Raw genomic sequence first — 21,265 nt, 5'->3', positions numbered from 1 at the left:
GACAATCTAGAAGTGTACAACGGACACATGCATAATATAGGTTAATAATTATTCTTTTTACGTGATAAAGAAAAGTTATTTGATTGGGATTAAATTTTATAGCAATTAAAGTGTATGTCATGTCATATTATTTAATGATTTTTTTTTTTTGTAAGTTATCATTTAATAATTTTAAATCATGACAATATAGACAATATACACTTTCACGGCCCTACCCATTTTGTCTCTTATTTGCAAATTGCAATGGAAGAAATCAAAGGAAATTGAAGGTGAGGATTGTGTTTGATATGAAATGAATACAAAATTAGTGAATTTGTACATATATAGTATTATATTTATGTTTCGATATGATTCAAACTTAACACTCGAACACAAATTGCTACCCCTATTATCAATGTCCCGAGGAGTATCTCCACTAGCAACTTCCAAAAATATGTTTGAGAAGCTTATTCGTTTAGATATAATTTTCTTACAAACTGAGTAGTATGAATTCCGCCAATATGCTCTCTACATGTGCCATTTATCCATTGAGCATGTGTAAAGCACATATTTTTAAGGTAATAAAAAGATATGTATTTCACGCATGTTAAAGGATACATGATACTTTTAGAAATTGAATTGACATAATGTTTCTATGAGTATTTGACTTGAATTCACAAGTCCCTTTTGATAGTGAATTTTCTCTGGGTCGTCTCTGTTAATGGGTGTAGGCTTGTCAAGTTAACCGAACCACTTAAATCTTGATGTCTTGTGTGATTAATTTATTTTATATTCTGCTATTTTTTGCTTCATTGGGCATTTCTAAAATTACTATTGTGACTGAAACATAAATTTTATAATTAAATTTTTTATTAAATTACTGTTCAATGAACAGTACACACGGTTACTGTTCAATGACCAGTACACGGTTAATGTTACTGAACAGTGATCGATGAGCAGCAATTATTTTTAATGAATTATTGATTATTGTTTTTTAGATAAAATATTGTTTAATATTGATTTTCATTGTGTAAACTGTTCGGTGAGCATGAATTATTGTTGATTAAATTGTCCGATGTTAATTTATTACTGTTCTGCGCAGGACAGTGAATGAATACTGTTTTTTTTTTAAAAAAAAATTTATATATCCTTTGACATAAATTTTTTATTAAATCACTGTTCAGTATACAGTTAACACGGTTACTGTTCACTAAACAGTGATCGGTGAGCAGCAATTATTTTTAATGAATTATTGATTATTGTTTTTTAGATAAAATATTGTTTAATATTGATTTTGATTGTGTAAACTGTTCGGTGAGCATGAATTGTTGTTGATTAAATTGTCCGATGTTAATAGATTAGAGTGATTAGTCGATGCTTGATTTTATTAAGGTAGAATATTGTTCGGTGAACACAGTTTAAATTTTGATTTAATCCATTATGCATTAATTTTTTTCTAAACAGTGAACACAGATTAAATTTTGTTTTCATCGATCATAGATTATTATGTCAAGAAAATTTATACTTTGGTTTGCAATAGGCATTGAAATGAAGACTTAAACAATGTTAGTTATTTTATTGTTATAAATAAATGTCTTTGTTGGTAATTTGCTTATGAAATTGCACTTTTTTATTAATGTTATCCAAACACTTAAATGACAAAAAAAATTACTTTTTAATCAATATTACCAAACGCTAAGTGCAATTTTAAAAATTACTTTTTTTATAATCTGCGTTTTAAAATTGCACTTTTTTTAAATCTTATTTATTGAAATCGTAATCCCAAACTGACCTTATATAACCGACACGTAAAAATTTAATCTATATGAATAAATAATGGATATCTTCCATCATCTTTAATCTTTACATAGGGAATGAAATTTATTTGTTGAATAAATTACTGTTTAGTGAACAGATCATACAGTTACTGTTCACTGAACAGTAATTAGTACAGCACTTTTTCAGACTGATGGCTTCCTGCGCAGTTACTGTTCATTCTGTGCAGGACAGTGACTGATTACTGTTTTATATTAAATTATGTTTCATGTGACTGAAACATAAATTTTATAATTAGGAGTAACAGCCAAAGAAAGAGTACAGATAAAATAGTAGGTAAGTCTTACAAATCTAAACACTGATTTCTAAAAAAGTTTGATGGAAAACGTTTAGACTTTCACTTTACTTTTTTCACCAAAGAATTTTGGACTATCTATACGATTGAGACATTTCTTTGATATTGTAATGAGAGACAATATATCGTGTGGGTGGACCGGTGAATTCAAAAAAACAAGAAGGAAAAAGGCAAATGTGAATGAGGGGGTGGACCAGTGAATTCAAAAAAACAAGAAGGAAAAAGCCAAATGTGAATGAGGGAAAGAGAGATGACAATCTAGAAGTGTACAACGGACACATGATAAAGAAAAGTTATTTGATTGGGATTAAATTTTATAGCAATTAAAGTGTATGTCATGTCATATTATTTAATGATTTTTTTTTTTTGTAAGTTATCATTTAATAATTTTAAATCATGACAATATAGACAATATACACTTTCACGGCCCTACCCATTTTGTCTCTTATTTGCAAATTGCAATGGAAGAAATCAAAGGAAATTGAACGTGAGGATTGTGTTTGATATGAAATGAATACAAAATTAGTGAATTTGTACATATATATATATATATAGTATTATATTTATGTTTCGATATGATTCAAACTTAACACTCGAACACAAATTGCTACCCCTATTATCAATGTCCCGAGGAGTATCTCCACTAGCAACTTCCAAAAATATGTTTGAGAAGCTTATTCGTTTAGATATAATTTTCTTACAAACTGAGTAGTATGAATTCCGCCAATACGCTCTCTACATGTGCCATTTATCCATTGAGCATGTGTAAAGCACATATTTTTAAAGTAATAAAAAAATATGTATTTCACGCATGCTAAAGGATACATGATACTTTTAGAAATTGAATTGACATAATGTTTCTATGAGTATTTGACTTGAATTCACAAGTCCCTTTTGATAGTGAATTTTCTTTGGGTCGTCTCTGTTAATGGGTGTAGGCTTGTCAAGTTAACCGAACCACTTAAATCTTGATGTCTTGTATGATTAATTTATTTTATATTCTGCTATTTTTTGCTTCATTGGGCATTTCTAAAATTACTATTGTGACTGAAACATAAATTTTATAATTAAATTTTTTATTAAATTACTGTCCAATGAACAGTACACATGGTTACTGTTCAATGACCAGTAATTGGTACAGCAGCACTTTTCCCAGACTGTGGCTTCCTGCGCAGTTACTGTTCACTCTGCGTGAATGATCACTGTTTGTTTGTTTTTTTAAAAAAAAATTTATATATATATATTCGAAAACATATATATATATATATATATATATATATATATATATATATATATATATATATATTCGTAAAATATATTAAAATTAATTCAGATATATATGTGATTGGCTTCTGGTGAATATATCATATATATCTCAATCATTTGCTAAGGGCAAAATGACTGACCCCACTGAATGCCCGACGTTATATATAGACGTTAACTTGCTCGCTTTGTGCAACGCTTGACACAAGGTTTCTCCTCTTGGCTATAATGGACACACAAAAGCTTCTTTACTCTATTCTCTGCTACTTCCTTTTGTCCCTTCTCTCAGGTTTCTAACACAATAAGTGTACTTCTATCACATTTGAAGTAAAAACTGAACACTTGTCGATAATCTTTATTTATATATGTGTTTGTGCGACTCCATACAGGGCAACAAGTGGTGCAAGGACACTTAGCTCATCATCACCACCACAGCTTCCATCGTCAGGTTTCTAACACATCAAAGCTCTTTGTCTTTGGCGATTCATACGCTGACACAGGCAACACCGCGAAATCTGATTCGCCCTCTTGGAAAGATCCTTACGGTATCACCTTTCCCGGTAAACCAACAGGTCGATTCTCCAATGGCCGTGTCCTGACCGATTACTTTGGTCTGAACCCCTCTCTCTCTCTCTCTAGTAATGGGCATGATTTAGTTTGTGTAATTTTTGTATATCAATTGTGTTCTTCTCTGCTAGCTTGCCACTTTTCCTGATCTTATATATATAGCAATGGTCAGCATCTATTTCCAGTATACGTTCTTACTCTAGTCTCTAGGTATCTCTGATATTGTGTTTAACTATATTATACATGCACGCAGCTAAATCCATGGGAATTGGATCTCCAATTCCATACAGAAGGTGGAAATTTGAGATCCCATTGCTGAAATACGGAATGAACTTTGCTCTTGGAGGCACGGGTGTTTATGAGACCTCGACCCAGGGCCCAACCATGACGACCCAGATCGATTCCTTCCAGAATGTCATCACAGACAACGTGTTTAACATAAGTGACATCCAGTCCTCTGTGACCCTCGTCACCCTCTCTGGCAATGATTACCTTGCTTACATTCGTAATCATGGCACCGAGGTTAGACTCTATTTTATTACACCTTTTGCTACAAGTTTTAATAAATTGATCTCGCAATTTACAATGTAACTTTTAAATGTCTGAGAAATTTTTTTTTAACAGATATTTAAAAATAAAAAAATTACATTAAAAAGAAAAAAAAAAAATATGCTGATGGTGATGTTTGCCCCTACTGATAATGGAAGGAAAAAAATTATATTTACATGAAAAAACTAGCCGTGAAAGAAAATTTTATCCAAATAAATAAAAAAAAAAACCAACAACAATCATTAAATGTTCACTTGCTCAAGAAAAGGAACGGTCTAATAGAACAATTTTGTGAAACAAAAAAAAAAAATAAAAAAAAAAATACATTTATCTCTCTATCTTAGATAAACTTTAGAACTCCTATATAGAAAAACCAACTATAAGAAGCTAATAACACGAATCTTTTAAAAAAACACAAATGTTCTTCTTTGGCCTCCGGTCCTCCAGCATCTCCGCCACCTCCTCAGCAATCTCTTGCACAATCGCACCGTAAGCAGCAAGCCTTCTACTTCTGCTTCTTTTTTTTCTTTCTTTCTTTTTTCTTTTTTTCTTGTATCGAGCTGTTAGTGGATGAGCTGTGAGTGGATGAATTCTCTTTCTTCATTTGCTTTTTTTTCAAGATAAAGATGAAATTTGTGGTTTACATGTTGTCCATAATTTCTTCCTAACTTATCCCGACTTTTCAATGTTGGTAGATTGCTTTTTTAGATTTCTTTTTTCTTTTTTTTTGTTTTCTTGTTTTGTTGACTTATTTGACTTTTCAAAATTTGTTTTTTAATAGTTGCAATGTGAATCATTTTTTTTTTTATTAACTTAATTTTTTTTGTTTTGCTTTTCTTTATCGCTTGCTATCATTGCAATTTGCAATTTGAAGATGTATAGTTGTATTTGTTTGGATTAAAATAAGATGATCTATAGTTGTTGATAGTGTTTTTTTTTTTTAAATATTTATCAGTCTTGTTCTGTTAACTGATATATCAATTTGGCATATATTTATGAAGTTTGATAGCTACATTTTTTGTGATACATATATTATGTTATAATTTATATTTTGAATTGTAATTACCATACTTTTATGTATTATAATCAAAATATAGAATATAGAAAGAACAAAAAAGAAATATTTATCATTATATTTTATTATTTTAATTCTGCTCCCATTAAGATAAATTTCTGATTCTGCCACTGCTGGCGTGAGAATTGCCCTACATTAATTATTTTTACTATACATTAAGATAGTATTAGGCAAGATTGTAAAAGGTTGCAGTCATTTTTCAAATCTTTGTACCACACATTCTGGGCCAAAAAAACTGCTCGTATTTGTACGTCTCTGCTGCAAAGTTTGCTACTAGACTTGTCAAGCTAGCAGTTGGTTTTCTCTTGAATGGAAAGAAATTATACTTCAAATGTAATAAACATTGGTCTGATCTGAGAAAGTTTCAAAATTATTTAATTTGAGATTTAAAGAAATTTACTCAATAAAATATTTAGAAATTATATTAAAAAAACATCTTTATGTTCCATCCACAAGCGCTTGACCAGATCAAACGACAAAAGTCTGAGGTACGAAATTTTGGCGTTTCAACAAGTAGGGACGATTGTTTGGTTTCTATTAAAGTTCTGTTTGTGCGAATCTTGTCTCTCTTCGGCTCGATGTGTGCATGTCACTGCAAAAGCAAATACCCCCAGCCCGCAGACGAGCGAGCTGGAAAACGTGACCTAATGATTTATAATCATTTATGCATGGGACCACAGTCTTTGTAACTTGTTGATCGCCCGAGTAACGATAGATGTCTCGTTTTTGCTTTTTTGTGTCCTTAAAAAACATTAATGTAGTTTTTAAAATTATTATTTAATCAAAATATTTATTATAAATTAAATTGTAATTTTAAAAAATACATCATTTTTAAAGAACACGAAAGAATCACAAAAAAGACTTATAGCAATATTACTCCTTGTGATCACTAGCCCTCACCTCATCCCATAAAAGAAAAAAGTGAAAAGAAAAACAGAGAAAGATAAAAGAATTAGGAGTTTACATATATATGAGTTATGACTATTGTTTTCTTACATATGATCCATTCGGTGTATATATATACGATTAGAAACATCATTAATCTCGATCGTAGAGCATCTCCAATAATTTTTTTTTTTTTTTTTTTTATCTACTACTTTTTCAATATATATAAACTCCAATTGATTCTCCTATTACATTTTTTATTTTTACTTAAATATTATTTTTGTTATTATTTTGTTAAACCATTGAGAGAGAAGAGACAGAAATGATTGTAGCAAAAAGATAGAGAAAATAGAGAAATGATTAAAAAAAGAATACATAAGCTACAAATGTTTGTCTATACAGAAATAATGATATGCACACTCCCACTCTCACATTCCAAATACTAACTCTATGACGCGGCACTAAAAGTTACTATTGAATTTTGAATGCTTCATTATTCAATTATGATTTTTAGTGCTACAATGTCAAAAAATGTGCATTTGAGAGTACTGTATGCATCATTTCTCGTCTAAAAGTACCTAATCAAATAGCAAATATATATTTTAGATAAAGAGAAGACAAGCAGATGGACATGATTTTTGATTCATATTAGCTGAATATACAAAGTATAGAGGTTTTAGAACATCTGTTGGAGCCTGGAGATTGATGCTCGATCTTATAGATCAGAGTATTATCTCATCATTTCATTTTTCTTCCTAGTTGTAGCTTATTTTAGGGTGGATACTGTTAGAGGTACTATAACTTTTATTATAAGTCTCTTACAAACTAATGTGGTAGTTCACGACTCCTGTGACACTTAGCACTATATCTGCCACTAAGCATTTAAATTTAATTGTGCATGGTTGATGTAGCAGTATCATGTAAATTGTTACACCAATTTGTAAGTTTATATAACATTTATTACGCCAGTTATTAAACAATTCGATTCCATTGTGAATAATGTGGTAGTGCCACGTAGATTGTTACGTCAATTTGTAAGGAAATTATAACACCCGAAGTATTTTATTTCTTTATTAAAAGGCATGATTAAGACAATTATGCAGGCACTAAACGTAATCGGGGATTGACCATCGATCTATTAAAATGTAGGGAATTCAATCTTTCATTCCAAAAGTGGTGAAACAACTAAGTGTAAACTTGAAACGTATTCATGGGTTGGGAGTGAAAAAGGTAGCAGTGGCAGGCTTACCGCCTGTAGGATGTCTCCCTGCGTTCACGGCCACATCTTCATTCCGACAATGCAATGCAACCATGAACTTGCTCGTGATTTCCCACAACCACTTGTTGAAACAAGCCGTGGCTCAGTTGAATAATGAAACCAAAGACTCGACTTTCATCATTCTTGATCTCTACGCCTCCTTCACGTCCGTAATCGACAACAATGGTGATACATTCTACGTACATTTCCTTTAATTTTTATGCATTCGATCTTGTTAATTTAAGATATATTGCTTTTCTTTTTTGGAACATCGAGATTTTGCGTTAATTAGATTACATCCATTCATGTTCAGGTTGCAAGGTTAATCTTTCATGTTTTTTCAAGGCTTTTGATTGATCAAGAGCTTAATCTTTTCAAAATAAAGTTTTCCTCTGGTCTATTAAGCTGACATCTGTCCTTAAACATGTGTTTCTCAAATATAATTTTTGTTAAATTATTTCATTAAAATAAGTTTTCTCTCCTATTTGAAATTTTCATTAGAAGAACTTTTTGTGCTAAAATAAGGGATTGTCTTTCAGTAATTAGTTTAAATAGGATTTTGGATAGACACATACTAGTAGTGTACCTCGCATTGCAGAGTCATGGGCTTATTATTTTTCACGTGAAATCTAATGCATTTTTGTAAAAAACTTTTGTTTCGACATTCATTTTAACAGTCATAAGTTGTTTCAACGGTCATAAAACTCCTTTTCTAATTCTATAAGAGGATGATTTCAAAATTTTTAAAAATGATTTTCTTCTCATCGTCTACAGTAAAGTTACATATTTCTTGTTTAAGATAATGTTAAGAATTTGCAATTTGCACGATATAATAGGAAGCGGTCGATGTCTGCCGTAAAGTTACATATTTCTTATTTAAAATAATGTTTAGAATTTGCAATTTGCACGATATAATAGGAAGCGGTCGATGTCTGCTGTAAAGTTACATATTTCTTATTTAAAATAATGTTTAGAATTTGCAATTTGAATGATATAATTTGGGCAATATTATATCCGGATAACAAAATTGCTGAGTTTTCTTTACAAAACTTATTATATAAGCGGGAATTAGAAATTGCCGAGTTTCCTTTGCTAATAGAGTAGTGTCTTCATTTTGTGCAGGAAGTAGAAAGTTTGAGAACCCATTGAAGCCTTGTTGTTTTGGCGTAAGCAGCAAGTATAGCTGTGGGAGTGTAGATGAGAGTGGGGCCAAAAAATATACACTTTGTGAGGACCCTGAATCAGCATTCTTCTGGGACATTCTGCACCCTACGCAGGCGGGATGGAGTGCTGTGTATCCAGCTCTGCAGGCCACTCTTCAACAACTTTTCTAGGGTTGTTTGTTTCAATTCGTTTGTTAAGCAATTCTGCTTTTGTTGCGACTATTTCTGTATCTTCAATATCATGAAAATAAGGAAAATATGATAATATTTTCGAATATATTCTAATCGCAACAATGAAATAATATAAGTTGTTTTGTTTTGTTTTTAATACCACGACTCGTTCATCTTCCTATGTCTGGCCGCGGGGGAGCTTGGCGTGGGGTTTAAGACTTTTAAAAAAGAGTAGCTGAAGCTCGACGCCATTTGCTTTTCTTGGATGAAGCCCGTGGGCGGAGACTTGGGCTGATTGGTTTGTTTTTGGGCTAAAAGGACCCAAAAGATATTGAGTTGGGCTTATAGTTTTAGTTGTTGCCAAAGTCTCCTGAGAGACCATTCATGGGCCTCTTGCCAAATAGTAAACTAACAAGCTGGGCTAAGTCTAGATTGTAATTGTTGGAACTTGCTCGAGTTTACAATTCGGAATTGTGAGATCCACCTGTTTCGTGCAAGTGGGCCAGTGCAGTGCAATTTGGGCAGGTCAAAGATAGGGAGTTGTAGGGCTTACTTTCCCATAACAATCTGAGGTGCATGACCCATCTACCCGGGACGTGTGAACCTTGCAGCTCCCTTTACCGCCAATGACCCTTATGGCACAAACCTACAAGGGCTCGCAAGCTATCTTTCATATGTACCAAATATGGAGGATGAAGAAGAGCAGAGAAATAAGAGTTGAGGAGAAAAATAGTTTCTCTTGTATTGAATGAATGAATACAGTTTACAAGACCAAGCTTATGTACATAAAGAGTTAATTACAGAACTGAATCAACAAACTCTTTAACTTTTTATCTTTAGTAAACTATGGTAAACTAAAATTAACTTGCTAACTAAATAAACTCACCTGCCAGCTAGTATATATGTAACTAACATAACAGTCTGGTATATACAATAACACTAAAAATATGAAACACCAACCAAAGATTTTGGTCAAACGGTCTAAAAACAATCTTTATCCCTTTACCACCAATGACCCACATGACATAAACCGAACATAAATATAAATTAAAGAAATTCTATTTTGTATTCTTTCAGCATTTTTTTTTTTGACATGTCTACACAAGAGGGGAGAGGGAATTCAAACTAGTGATCTCCGCTTCACGAGGTGTGACCTCCGGTCGATTGAGCTACCCCTTAAGGACTACTCTTTCAGCATATTCAGTTGACAATGACTGTTCAATTTTATATATATATATATATATGTACTGGCTTATATTATGCCCCTTTTATATGCAAGTCGGGCCATAAGTGGGGTCAAGGCCTTTCGCACTTTAGAAAAGTTGGGATGTATATAGACGTTAATCTCTCTATATATATAGACGTTAATCTATGTCGCTTTGTGCAACGCTTCACGATAGGCTTCTCTTCTTGGCTATAATGGACACACAAAAGCTCCTCTATTCTGTTCTCTGTTACTTCCTCTTGTCCCTTCTCTCAGGTTAGTTTCTAACACAAAAAATCTGCTTCTATCACATTTGCCTTCGAAACTGAATACTTGTCGATAATTTTTAGCAATGCGTTTGTGCGACTCATTACAGGGCAACAAGTGGTACAAGGAAATGAAGCTCCTCACCACCACCACCACAGCCGCCCATCAAAGCTCTTTGTCTTTGGGGATTCATACGCTGACACAGGAAACACCGGGAAATCTTGGCCCTCTTGGAAATATCCCTACGGTATCACCTTTCCCGGGAAACCAGCAGGTCGTTTCTCCGATGGCCGTGTCCTGACCGATTACGTCGGTGTGACCCTCTCTCTCTCTCTAGAGTAATGTGTCTTTTGGCGCAAGTAATGGGCATGATTTTAGTTTGTGTAATTTTTATATATCAATGGTAGACCGGTTCTTCTTCTCTGCTAGTTTAATTAATTGCCACTTTTCTTAGATTAATTACCGTGTCTTTAGGCAAAAGTAAAGGGCATGATTTATTTGAGTAATTCTAATTAGTTTATCTCTCATTCGGCATTTTCATTTTATTGTTGATCTAGTAATGTTCATCAACTTTAATTTTTTATTTATTTTTAACAAAGGTTGATGCAATAGCTAATATGACCGATGAAATAAAAATGATGACCGAAAGTTGAATATATAGCATTACTCCATTTATTTTGTGTAAATTTTATATATCAAATGGTAAGTTAACGTTCTTCTGTACTAGCTTAATTGCCACTTTTCCTCTTATATTAATTAACGTGTCTTTAGGCACAAGTAATGGGCATGATTTATTTGAGTAATTCTAATTAGTTTATCTCTCATTCCGCATTTTCATATTGTTGATCTAGCAATGTTCATCGGCTTTAATTTTTTATTTATTTTTAATAAAGGTTGATGCAATAGCTAATATGACTGATGAAATAAGAGTGATGAGCGGAAGTTGAATGTAGCATTTCTCCATTTAATTTGTGTAATTTTTGTATATCAAATGGTGAGTTCACGTTCTTCTGTGCTAGCTTAACTGCCATTTTTCCTCTTACATTAATTAACGTGTCTTTAGGCACAAGTAATGGGCATGATTTATTTGAGTAATTCTAATTAGTTTATCTCTCATTCTGCATTTTCATTTTATTGTGGATCTAGCATTGTTCATCAACTTTAATTTTTTATTTATTTTTAATAAAGGTTGATGCAATAGCTAATATGACCCATTAAATAAGAGTAATGAGTGGAAGTTGAATATGCAGCATTACTCCATTTAGTTTGTGTAATTTTTATATATCAAATGGTGAGTTAATGTTCTTCTGTGCTAGCTTAACTGTCACTTTTCCTCTTATATTAATTAACGTGTCTTTAGGCACAAGTAATGGGCATGATTTATTTGAGTAATTCTAATTAGTTTATCTCTCATTCGGCATTTTCATTTTATTGTTGATCTAACAATGTTCATCAACTTTAATTTTTTATTTATTTTTAATAAAAGGTTGATGCAATAGCTAATATGACCCATGAAATAAGAGTGATAAGCGAAAGTTGAATATGCAACATTACTCCATTTAGTTTGTGTAATTTTTATATATCAAATGGTGAGTTAACGTTATTCTGTGCTAGCTTAACTGCCACTTTTCCTCTTATATTAATTAATGTGTCTTTAGGCACAAGTAATGGGCATGATTTATTTGAGTAATATAATTCTAATTAGTTTATCTCTCATTCCGCATCTTCATTTTATTGTTGATCTAGCAATGTTCATCAGCTTTAATTTTTTATTTATTTTTAATAAAGGTTGATGCGATAGCTAATATGACCCATGAAATAAGAGTACTGAGCGGAAGTTGAATATACAGCATTACTCCATTTAGTTTGTGTAATTTTTATATATCAAATGGTGAATTAACGTTCTTTTCTGCTAGTTTAATTGTCACTTTTTCTCTTACTATAATAGCCATCCGCGTGCATGTAATAATTCATAATTTTATTATCAAGTCTGTGAATTAATTCTCTAGCTAGATTCTTCTTCTATCATAATGACAATATTGATTAACGTACCCCACAAACTTAATTTGCAGTTTTCAACAAATTTTAACTTAAACCTTTGTTTCCATAAGAACTCCTTAGAACCAAAAAAAAAAGGTTTAGTTTTTCCGTATTAAGAAGAAGAAAAAGAAAATATTAAACATCTCTGATTGTGTGTTTAACTACATGCATGCATGCAGCTAAGTTCGTGGGGCTTAGGTCTCCAATTCCATACAGATTGAGAAAATTTGGGATCCCATTGTTGAGATACGGAATGAACTTTGCCTATGGAGGTACGGGTGTTTTTCAGACCTTATACTGGGGCCCAAACATGACCACCCAGATCGATTTCTTCTACCGTCTCATCACAGACAACGTGTTTACCATCAGAGACCTCCACTCCTCTGTGGCCCTCGTCACCCTCTCCGGCAATGACTATACTTATATTGTCAGTCGTGTGTCAGCTCAGGTGAGAATATATTATAGCTTTTATTATAAGTATTCTAGGTACGTATCATTTATCGATTATATCAATTAGCTGCTAAACAATTAAATTTATTTATTAATTTTTTGTTGCTTAATACCTTTTTAACAAAAATTATTTAAAATTTTATAAAATCATTTAAAAATAAAAAAAATAAGGTTACTATTCATAATTTTGCAAACGGCTTTTTTTTTTTTTTTTTTTTTTTCATAATTTTGTAAAGACCTTTTATCAATATGAGGTTTTGGGCTGATCGATCCAATAAAAACTACCTAATTAATGCTAGGCCAATAAACTGCTCCGGTGTCTTTTTAATAATAGAAATTTTGCCACTAGAATTATCAAGCATAGGTTTTAAATTAAAAATTTATATTCCATCACATTAATATTTACTATACTTTAAATGTAATAAAGATTGATCTGATAAAATTTAAAATTATTTAATTTTAAAATAATAATTAATGAGATATAAAGAAATTTACTTAATAAATTATTTTTTAAAAATAAAAAATAAAAATTATCCATCCACAGTTTGAAGTACAAACTTTTGACGTTTCAACTTTCAACCCCCAAGCTAGGGATGATTGTTTTTTGTTTTTTTGTTTTCCAAGTTGTGTTTGTGCTCCTCTTGTCTCTCATCAGCTCGACGTGTGAATGCCATAAGCACGGGCCCTGTCGATCGGTGGGTTCGGTGGCTCTCTCCCATCCAGAAACTCCCACTATATACGCCTGTCTTCTTCTTGAACTGAATCATGTCACTGCTAACTAACTTTGCAAAGCATATACCCCCGCAAACGAATGACTTAAACGTGACAACGCGCGACAGATACAAACCCCAACCCATGACAGAACTTTCTTGAAAACCGATTTATATAGTTTTTTCTAGAATATTGTTAGTAGTATTATAATTTTTATTACAAACTAATATGGTAATTCATGTTCCACTTACTACGTCTACTACTAAATAATTAAATTTGATTGAGATTAATGTAACAATATCACGTAGATTATCACGTCAGTTTATAAGTTTATATATAATATTTATCACGTGGGTCACTAAATAAGAAAATATTATTAACCTAAATATTTTGATTTAATATTTAATTGTAGGGGTTGCCATCTTTCATTTCCAAAGTTGTGGAACAACTTAGTGTAAACTTGAAACGCATTCATGGGTTGGGAGTGAAAAAGGTAGCAGTGGCAGGCTTACAGCCTTTAGGATGTCTCCCTGGGAACACGGCCACGTCTTCATTCCGACAATGCAATGGAACCGTAAACTCGCTTGTGAATTTCCACAACCTCTTGTTGAAACAAGCCGTGGCTCAGTTGAATAACGAAACCAAGGACTCTACTTTCGTCATTCTTGATCTCTATGCTCCCTTCATGTCCGTAATCGACAACAAAGGTATGTGATTCTACATTTCCTTTAATTTTTATACATTCTTGTTAATTTAAGATATTTTGCCTTCGTTTTTGGAACATCAAGATTTTTGTATCAATTAGATTACATCCATTTTTAGAAGAAACTGTGCGCACCCAAATTATAATAATATTCCCCAAATTTTAAAAGTTACAATTCATGACCCTAGCCTCCGAACTGTATATTAGGCTATTAGCCCATTTTACTTAACCCCTTCCATTAATTTTATTTTTTTTTTTCATTTTTTTTAAGTCATACGAAAAATGGGTAACGTGCAACACTTGTAACCCAGAATGACAATAATCCCTTACATTAGAGTTAAAAGAAAGAAAGAAAAAAAAGAAAAATCTAATTAATGAAGGATATAATGAACATTTCACATTGCGTGTGGGTCATGTGATGTTTTTGCCGTCCAAGCTAGTTAACAAAAATTCCCCTACGGCAGGGGTTAGTATATATACACCAATTTTCCTGAGCAATACTACAATAGTATATGAGTTAATTACAACTTTTTAAAGCTAGAAAGAACATGCATTACAATTTAAATATAAGTTTGAAAGATATAAGTGTAGTTTCCTACTCCAATTTATATGTTGCAAGATTAATTTGTCATTTTTTCCATGGGTCGTCATCACTTGAGAGCATAATCTTTTTATGAGGAGTAATGTTATACATCACATTTTTATCTCATGTTGTTGGCATGATACTCGATCAACAATTAGTTTTTTTTTTTTTTTTTTCTTAAAAAAAAAAAAAAAAATACCATCAACTAATTGATAGTGTCATACCAGCAAAATACGATAAAAATATGATGAAAAAGAAAAGATTTTTGAGTATGGGCTTGATGAAAATAGTTTGTAGGCTTTCATGTTTTTAGCTTGGGCCTTGTCCTAGGTTTAACAACAGTACCCCCATGAGTATTGTGTGTTTCAGTTGCTTTGGTTCGGTTTCAGGAACCAAACAAACTGTAAATATATTAATCACTCTTTTAGTCTTTGCTAATAGAGTAGCTAGTATCTTCATTTTGTGCAGGAAGTAGAAAGTTTGAGAACCCATTGAAGCCTTGTTGTTTTGGCATAAGCAGCAATTATAGCTGTGGGAGTGTAGATGAGAGTGGGGCCAAAAAATATACACTTTGTGAGGACCCCGAATCTGCATTCTTCTGGGACAATGTGCACCCTACGCAGGAGGGATGGCGTGCTGTGTATTCAGCTCTGAAGCCCACTCTGAAACAACTTTACTAGGGTTACCAAAAATAAAATGGGGTGGACTAAGACTTAGTTGCTTGTTTCATTCTTTTGTTTAAGTATTTCTGTTTCTGTTGTAATTAACAAGCACGTTTGGGGTTCGGGATTCGGATCCCCTCAATTTGCTGTGTATTTCAATCAGTTTATCCTCCTATTTAGGCACATAGGAGAACTATTTCTTATTTTCTGTCAACTAGCCATTGGGGCAGCAAAATTCTAGTGATCTCTATTCTCAATCTAACCTTGGGTTGGGTTTAGGGTCATAAGTAATAACATTGAAATAATAAAAGTTGTTTTCCTTTCTTTTTCTTTTCTTTTTTCCTTTTATATATATATATATATATATATGTCTCGTTCGGAGTATAATTTCTCTTCTCCTATGGTTTTAGAATGCTAGCTAGCTATTAGGGCAGTTGGTCAGGGGCGGAGCCACTAAGGGGCTTGGGGGGCCTGCCCCCTCCCCCCCCCCCCAAGCCCCAAGGTTCTCCCAAAAAAATATATATATATATTAAAAAATATTAAAATTTTACTCCAAATTTTGTTATTTTTTTTAATTTTGACCCTCCCAAAACTTTTTTTTTATCAATTTGGCCCTCCAAGTTGGGGAGGCTGGCTCCGCCCCTGCAGCTGGTGACTACTACATATCTCTAATATTTTCACCAGAATATGTAGGAATTTTCCATTGACTTAACATGTTCCTTATCACTTTTCCTTTTCCATGACTACATAACCAATGAATTTTTATCGTCTCCTAGGGCTCATATTCACCTGTCAGCATGAAACGAGATGAGATAAATCACCAATTATTTTAAAAGTTGAAATTAGTAATAAATAACTTATTTAATCATTTGATTAACATTCTAACTAGCGCATGAAAAATTCATAACAAAATAAATAAAATAAAATTGAGAGAGATACAAAGATTTACGTGCACTTAAATCCATTTTTTGGCATATAAGCTGTTAGAATATATGATGAGATTTAGATTCAAAGATTTGATTGTAATATCCTATAATCAGATTTGAATATTCAAATCCAAACCACGTAGTTTGGTCTATAACTTATATTTACAAATTAAAGCCTTAAATGCTACATTGTTACAAGAAAATTGGGGTATGTGAGAATAATCCAAACATTGTATGTCTCAGCTAGACTTGATTGTTTACATAAAAGGTAGGAGGTGAAATCAAATTAGATTTGAATACTCAAATCTGATTATTGGATATAACAGTCAAATCTTTGAATCCAAATCTCATAATATAATATTCTAATAGCTCACACGCGAAACAATGGATTTATTTTTTAACTCAAACTATTTATTCTAGCTAATACTATGTTAAACCACTAATAATTTCAAAATTTTAAATTAATAAAATAATTAATTTAATTATTTAATTAATATTTTAACAAAATTACTAACGTACCAAAACTGAATTTGTTTAATATATATATATAGAGGCCGCCAATGAACTTCTCTCTCATAGTTGCGGGTGATGCAAGTTGCAATTACTTTGAATTTTGAATTGAAGCACGTGCATGACTTGTTACGGCGGCTGTTAAAGGATGAGGTATATATATATATATATATATATGGGTGTTCCAAAAATAGGAAATCAATCAAACTCCTGGAAGAGTCTTCTTCACTATCCACTTATTTGTTCTCTTCACAATTTAGAACATTCTTTAGTGGTGCCATTTTTGCAAGAGATAGTGCTCCATTAATCATACTTTAATTTCTAGCGTCACACATGGTGCTTTTAGTCATGTCAGCTAGGAATGATTACAGGCTTTAACACATCAAAGGGCAAAGTTTTTTGACATGACAATTCACAATTGGATTATGGAGTCCTCTAATCTAATTTATATTACAGTACAAAGATGCAATCATGCTAGTCAGTGTGAGATATTTTAGGATTTAGATCCCTCTAATTATTTTCTTTAACAGGAGATTACGATAGCTTTTTCTGTTTGATATGGAGAGTCCCTCCCGACCCTCTCACATATATATATATATATATATATATATATATATATTTTTAAAAAAGCAAGTAGAATAAGAGCATTCACACCCAATTAATCAAGAGTTATTTTGACTGCTCGGGATGTAATTAATTTGGATAAAAAATCACCCACATCTCGCGAACTTCGTCAACGACAAATTTGGTGAGCTGGTACTAAAAAAAAAAAAAGACATGTTTTTATTCTATAATTCTCTTCTTTCTCATAATATTATTTTTTTCTTTGAAAGAATAAAAAAAAATTTAAAAATAATATTTAAATATATTAATGAAAGTGAATAGAAATATATAAAGAGAGGATGTAATATTCTCTTTTTTATTAAAATAAAAGAGAACCGAATATAAAATTTAAGACAAAGGAATTTTTTTGGGGATCTTGTCTGATATTTTACATAATATGGTTCAATAGCTATCATCAAACTGAAATTTTATATGGCTCAATTAATAGCTACCATCAAAAGTGGCCGACATGTATGGCTTCCCACACGGCACAGTCAGCAACCAAAATAAAGCTTTTTTACATGCACGTGTGTGTATATATATATATATATATATATCTATCTTTTTTACATGCATGTATTATGTATATATATATATTAATTAAATGATTTTTTTTTTCTACGCATATCAATTAGATGATTTTAATCATTGAAACTTCATGTTTGTGGACCTTTTCAACGCGGGGTAGATTCAAATATAGGCCCATACAATAGGTTATTTTCATGGGACAATTAAAGAAAAAAAAAATTGGAGAAATTTTTTAAAATTTAATTTATTAAATTGACATGGGTTCAAAATGCATGTTATTCTCACATATATTTTTAAAAATTACTAACATTTTTAATAGAGTATGTGAGAAGGATACATATTGATTTAAGGGTCGAGTTTTCTTTCAAATTAGATTGGAGGAACTTTCTTCAATCTAGCCTATAAAAAAAATCATGTATCCATTGCCATGTGAGATGTACATGCATTTTCAAATAACAAGTGAGAAGTGTTAAATCACCACTTGTCCGAAAAGCTTAAATTAATAGGAAGAAGTAAATTTAATCACTTAATTAATACTTCAACAAGAAGCACATGTATTTTTAATAAATTTTCTTTCAACTTTGTCTTTGTTATTAAAATTGTGCATGCATGTGCATCTCGCATACAAATTAACACATATATGGCATTTTTATAGACTGAGTTAGAGGAAGTTTTTCCGACTCAGTTTAAAAGAAATCTTTGTCCTCAATTTAATAGATTGGATTAAACAAAAAAAAACAAAAAAAACCTTATTGGTGACAAATTTGGTTTTAGAAAACCCTGTGATGCAGGGGGATCACGATGCTGAGTTGTTAGATTGCACATTGATGGCGCTAAATTATCTAGAGTAGGCAGATCAGCGCAAAATTGGCAAGAAATCGTAATCTGACCTAATTGGGGTAGTTTTCGGGAGTGCTGCAATTTTTTGGCCATAACTTTGGCTACGAGTATCTGATTCGCGCATATGACCCCAATTCGGAAAGCTCTCTTCGGCGCGCACGTCGTAGCCACCCAGCTACTCTTAGTGCGCCTTGTTTCGAGCCCAAAATCTGCTGTTTTCGTTTCCAAAACCTTAATTTTAGATATTTTTTACCATTTATGGTAATTTTTCGTTTATTGTTTCGGAGGTGATTTTGAGTCCGATTTGGGCCAGATTTTTTCCAGACTGTTTATTTTATTCCTTATTTCGTTTTATTAGGGTTTTCAGGATTTTGCTATTTTTGGTAAAATTCTGCTAAAAACCAAATTTTCAGCTATATTAGCCCAGCTTGTGGGCGTTTTTCGTAGAGTTGTTGATTATTGATAATTTTATCAAATTCAAAGTTTCTCTCTATTTTTGGGGTGATTTTCTTATTTTCTTCCTTGCAAACTACTTGTTGATTAGCCTACAGAATAATCGTTATTCTGTCCGGCGTCACCCTGTCTAAAGACCCAATTGGAAACAAGAGTAATGTTAGAAACTACACATTTTTATCCCATAAATATCCGACAAGTAATGTTGACGTGTGGCAGACTCAACTAACCTTTGAATCAATCCTTATTTAAAAATAAAAATAAAAATTCAATGATTGGTTGAGACTGGCACATCAATATTGTGAAATAGTTGTGGGATTTCACAAAAATGTGGTTTCTAGCATTACTCTTGAAAACAAACTTAATAATTGAGAAGAGAAATGCTAGAAACCACATTTTATCCTACACTATCTTACAATGCTTACTTGTCAGTCTCAACCAATCATTGCTTTTTCTTTTCTTTTTAAAAAAATAATTGATCCATTAAAAGGTTAGTTGGGACAGTCACATCAAGATTGTGAAATAATTATGAAATAAAAATGTAGTTTCTAGCATTACTCAATAAAAAAATTCACAATTTGGTGGTATGTGTTATATGAGGTGCCATATTTATGGAATGATATTTATAAGATAAAAATATAGTTTTTATTTTTTTAGTTTAATAAATTCTACATAGCTTATTCTCATATGTTTACTTATTGATATGTTAGTGAAAATCACCATATTAATATATCATATACACATGAATTAATCTATCTAAACTCGAATGATAATTTTCAAACACTTGAAAATTCATATAACATTTCTCTCCTTTTTTTTTTCTTAGTTTTTCTACCTCTAAAAAATTTTATTTCCTTCCGTGATCTGCCCGTTATATATCTCTTTCTTCTTTTTAGTATTGCACCACCTAAAGTTCTAGTTTCGTCCCTAGCTAATCTGAACTTCCCCAAAATATAGATGGCATTTCCAGCAAGTGTTGCTATTTAGTCGTTCAAAATACATATTATATTTTCTTTTTAACTATTAGTTTTTTAATATAAATTTCAGCAAATTATCTATTATATTATTTAATTTCTTGAAATATTATTATTATTGTTTTCTTCCCCCTTCAATTCTCTGTTTCCTTTTTTCTTTTTTTCTTCTTCTATATATCCGATGTACTTTTTTCTTTCATGCCCCTTCATCCGATCCGGTCCTCTCCCCCCCCTTTTCTTTTTTCTTCCACACACCACACCCCACCCCCCTTCCTTTCAGCACAGCAACGAGAGAGGACAAAGAGAGCAAAAGGACAGAGAGAGAGAGAGAGAGAGAGAGAGAGAGAGAGAGAGAGAACAAGTGAGGCTAGCTAAGAGAAACCCATCCTCTTTCCACTGAGTTCTGCAACTAATGAAGGAGATCGAGAGTGAAACCAGAGGAGAGAGAGAGATAGAGAATGGAGAGAAAAATTAAAAAATTAAAAAAAAATCCTACAGCAAATTTTAAGAAAACTTTTATTTTGAAGTGTCTGCAGAAGCTCAAAAAAGCTTATACTAGCTAAATTTTAGCAAAATTTTTGTTTTAAAGTGTATGTTAGAAATGCTCTAAGATCCGTGTTGTACATGTTGTCTCCTTACTATATATAGCTTTTTTTAGTCTTGTTTGATCTTTAGTGCAGTCATGGCCCTGACTGTGTCTGAATGGGCGCAGCTTCTTCGATCATCCATAGACTTTTCTTTTTTTTTCCTGGATTAATCCATTATGCTAC

The 21,265-nt window shown here is 32.0% G+C and overlaps 2 protein-coding genes across 2 annotated transcripts; both read left to right on the top strand.

Moving 5' to 3' along the window:
- The first annotated feature begins 3,527 nt into the window (after positions 1 to 3,527).
- LOC133872913 (GDSL esterase/lipase At5g03610-like) lies at positions 3,528 to 9,198 on the top strand. Its single transcript, XM_062310569.1, has 5 exons — positions 3,528 to 3,662; positions 3,763 to 3,984; positions 4,194 to 4,462; positions 7,599 to 7,893; positions 8,830 to 9,198. Exons 1-5 carry the CDS (start codon positions 3,602 to 3,604, stop codon positions 9,039 to 9,041), a joined length of 1,059 nt encoding a protein of 352 aa, XP_062166553.1. The 5' UTR covers positions 3,528 to 3,601; the 3' UTR covers positions 9,042 to 9,198.
- A 1,169-nt stretch (positions 9,199 to 10,367) lies between these two features.
- Positions 10,368 to 15,991, top strand: LOC133872208 (GDSL esterase/lipase At5g03610-like). The gene is made up of 5 exons (XM_062309654.1): positions 10,368 to 10,521; positions 10,622 to 10,825; positions 12,732 to 13,000; positions 14,126 to 14,420; positions 15,468 to 15,991. Exons 1-5 carry the CDS (start codon positions 10,413 to 10,415, stop codon positions 15,677 to 15,679), a joined length of 1,089 nt encoding a protein of 362 aa, XP_062165638.1. The 5' UTR covers positions 10,368 to 10,412; the 3' UTR covers positions 15,680 to 15,991.
- The last annotated feature ends 5,274 nt before the right edge of the window (positions 15,992 to 21,265 follow it).

Source organism: Alnus glutinosa, chromosome 7, assembly GCF_958979055.1.
Source record: "Alnus glutinosa chromosome 7, dhAlnGlut1.1, whole genome shotgun sequence".
Lineage (NCBI taxonomy): Eukaryota > Viridiplantae > Streptophyta > Magnoliopsida > Fagales > Betulaceae > Alnus > Alnus glutinosa.
This window is presented reverse-complemented; position numbering and strand designations above follow the sequence as displayed.

Excerpts from the sequence above, each read along its gene's own strand:
- LOC133872208 (XM_062309654.1), top strand. The coding sequence starts at position 10,413 with ATGTCGCTTTGTGCAACGCTTCACGATAGGCTTCTCTTCTTGGCTATA. Across the intron at positions 13,001-14,125 it reads TCAGTCGTGTGTCAGCTCAG|GGGTTGCCATCTTTCATTTC; the intron begins GTGAGAATATAT and ends ATTTAATTGTAG. Across the intron at positions 14,421-15,467 it reads GTCCGTAATCGACAACAAAG|GAAGTAGAAAGTTTGAGAAC; the intron begins GTATGTGATTCT and ends CATTTTGTGCAG.
- LOC133872913 (XM_062310569.1), top strand. The coding sequence starts at position 3,602 with ATGGACACACAAAAGCTTCTTTACTCTATTCTCTGCTACTTCCTTTTG. Across the intron at positions 3,663-3,762 it reads CCTTTTGTCCCTTCTCTCAG|GGCAACAAGTGGTGCAAGGA; the intron begins GTTTCTAACACA and ends GACTCCATACAG. Across the intron at positions 7,894-8,829 it reads GTCCGTAATCGACAACAATG|GAAGTAGAAAGTTTGAGAAC; the intron begins GTGATACATTCT and ends CATTTTGTGCAG.